Source organism: Octopus bimaculoides, chromosome 21 (genome assembly GCF_001194135.2).
Source record: "Octopus bimaculoides isolate UCB-OBI-ISO-001 chromosome 21, ASM119413v2, whole genome shotgun sequence".
Taxonomy (NCBI): domain Eukaryota; kingdom Metazoa; phylum Mollusca; class Cephalopoda; order Octopoda; family Octopodidae; genus Octopus; species Octopus bimaculoides.
The window spans coordinates 4815829-4818944 of record NC_069001.1 but is presented as its reverse complement, the minus strand read 5'-3'; the positions used below and the strand labels follow the sequence as shown (position 1 = coordinate 4818944).

General features: G+C 34.5%; 1 protein-coding gene across 1 annotated transcript in view; it reads left to right on the top strand.

Annotated features, from left to right (window-relative positions):
• The window catches only part of LOC106884096 (neuronal acetylcholine receptor subunit alpha-7), a 58406-nt gene that overhangs the window by 49131 nt on the left and 6159 nt on the right, over positions 1-3116 (top strand). Inside the window, exons 7-8 of the mRNA XM_052975291.1 lie at positions 1624-1775; positions 2350-2504. Coding sequence (XP_052831251.1) covers positions 1624-1775; positions 2350-2504 — 307 coding nt within the window. The remainder of the gene's footprint in view (positions 1-1623; positions 1776-2349; positions 2505-3116) is intronic.

Here is a 3116-nt window from a genome sequence, read left to right as displayed (position 1 = left end):
ATAGCAATAGCAATAATAATAATAATAATAATAGTAGTAGTAGTAGTAGTAGTAGTAGTAGTAGTAATAATAATAATAATAATAATAATAATAATAATAATAATATTGATAATAATAACAGGCTGTACTTTTAAAAAGATGCTTCAGTTATTTTAACTGCCTAAGCATCTGTTTAACCAGGACAGGGAACTCAAAGAAGTGAAGTATGAAGTGGGGGAGACAAAACCCCAGATAAAATAAAATTATTATGAACACATGATACAAGAGCGTTGCAAAGAATTCGAGGCAACTCTCTCTTTCTCTCTCCCCTTGTCGTTCTCTTGGAGCCTGCATTCTCTCACACCTTTCTCTCTCTCTGTGTTTTGGTGCCTGCATTCCCTCTCTCTCTCTCTATCTCTATCTATCTTTATCTCTGTATTCCCAACAAGTCGCTATCAAAACCATGAAAGACTGCATCGAGGGTGAGAATAGAAGAATAAGGAAAATAAAATTAATGCTAACAGATACAGCATTTGAAAGATCTTTCTATTTCCCACGCTCTCTCTCTCTATCTATCTATCTATCTATCTATCTATCTATCTATCTATCTATCTATCTATCTATTTGTCTGTCTGTCTGTCTGTCTGTCTATCTATTACAAATAAAAGGGTAAAGGATTATTAATTTATTGATAAATTAATAATTAATAACTTTTACCAAGCCCTTCGGTATGTAAACACTATTATCGGTGAAGAACTTATTTAAAAGTTCTTATAAATTTATAAACATAATTAAGGGATTAAGCAACTGTTGCTGATCCCTTAATTATGTGTCTGTCTGTCTATCTATCTATCTCTTTTTCTGTATTCTCAACTCGTCGCTTGCTCTCAAAACCATAATTAGGTAAAACCTGATTAAAAGTATTTATTCTGACGTAAGTTCGCCGAACCAACAAGGCTAATAGATAGATGCGACAACCAAACCCGCCAGAGAGAAATAGCAAACTATCGTAGAGATAATTTGTAAGGAATAGGGAGTGCAAGATATTATGTGATACTATAAGAGATTACTAGATTACAGCTATTTGAGAAAGCCAGCCGAAACGTATGTTTATAAAAATTTTTTAAGTGTTTATTACTAAGAAAGTGTCCTTCCAACGTTGAATAGAACATCTGAAGGATGTTGGAAGCGATCTGTTTCCCGAAGGGAATTGTGCACCATTCCGTAGTATTAGAAATATTTCTGATATAATTGTTTGTATGTCAAGTCAAGTTTTTAGTGGTAGTACTTCTGTTTTCATGGTTCTTACTCTAAACAGCAAACTTTTTCTTCATCTAGTTTAAATTTGAAGCGGACCTAAAGTGCAAACCCTGACGAAACTATACTGACAATATTGCAAGGGTGTATCTGCAGGAGTTGACGGTCGCTGCAGTGGAAACACGTGTAGGTCATGGTAATGTGCTGTAAATAACTGTAAAATAAATTATCGATGTGCAATTCTCCAATGTGCAATAACCGGAAGTGAGGCAGAGAAACTCTTTAATGGACACCTCTCGTGCATATGTGTGTGTTGCGTATGCATTATTTGTGTATTTCTTAAACTGCAATGAAAAACAAAAAAAATCTTTCTTTCTATTTTAACAGCTTTGTCTAATGGAAAATCGGATACAGCGTCGTCAGCATCACGGGGACGTCTGATTAAGCATCTTCTTGAAACGTCCAACACTCTTGTCTTACCTGACGCGAATGCAGCTGTTAACGTGACTTTGGATCTCTACGTCAACAATATTCAAATGGTAATCACAATTTTCCATCCTTTCTTTGTCCCCCCTCTCTCTCTCTCTCTCTCTCTCTCTCTCTCTCTCTCTCTCTCTCTCTCTCTCTCTCACTTCCTCTCTCCCTTACTTTACTGTATGTCTCATTTTCTATATAGTTACGAGAAATGATATAATATGCTTCAAACAACGACCATTAACTGAAAAAAGAACTCAATACAAATACTAAGTGTCTGATATAATTCTTCTTTTTGTTTTCTTTTTTTTCTTCCTTATTTTTCTCTTTTCTTTTTATGCTTTCTTTTCTTTTCTTTTCTTTTCTTTTCTTTTATTTCTTCTTTCACTTCCTCCTCGCACCACATCCCTTACACCTCCCTTCTAAATCTACCTCCATCCTTCTCCTCCTACATCTACTACTACTACTACTACTACAATTATTGCTGCTACTGCTACTACTACTACAACAACAAGAACTACTACTACTACTTCCCCTACGGCTGACACTTCTTTTTCTTCTTTATTCCTTTTTTTTTTATCTCCTCCAAATTCATTTCTTTGTTCGTATTCCCGTTTTCTTCGTTTTTCTTTCAAATAGGACGAACAAGAAAGGAAGTTTACAGTCGACGGTTATTTTTCACAAAAATGGACCGATGTTTCGTTAAGTTGGAACGCCAGTGATTATGACAACATGGAGGACATCCGTTTGCCTGCCAAATACATTTGGACTCCTGATATAATCCTTTACAATTAGTAAGTCAAAATTCACATGTATACACTTACATAAATACACTTACGTATCCATAGACACAAGAGTACACTTATGTACATGTATATATATACAAAATAAGAGGAATGACCAGCAAATGTGGATTCCTAAATGCTAGAAATAGATGCTGAATCATCTAACCACGACAAAAATTTGAAGACATTTGAAAGGATACACTGAATGTAATTAGCAGAATCTCTACACGTGTTCACTTACGGGTGTATGGCTTGTGTCTAGTTCTGTGTATTGCATCTCAAAGAGACAGACTTAGGCTGACGATCCTGCAGATATTTACTTATGTAAATTTTAACAGGTGAAACTATGGTACGTAGGTTAATCGTTTTTTAATTTAGTATTTTTCATTTGTCCTGCTCGTTTACAGTTTGTTGCGTCGCTAAATTTTCTACTGAGAACATATTTTTTTCGTGGTTAGATGATTCGGCATCTATTTCTAGCATTTAGGAATCCACATTTGCTGGTCATTCCTCTTATTTTGTATGTAATATAATTTTAATCTTCGGATTTTTTTAATATGCTAGACCACTGGTTTTAATTGATTGATATCAATTTCTACCCTCATTAATAAATTTTATATA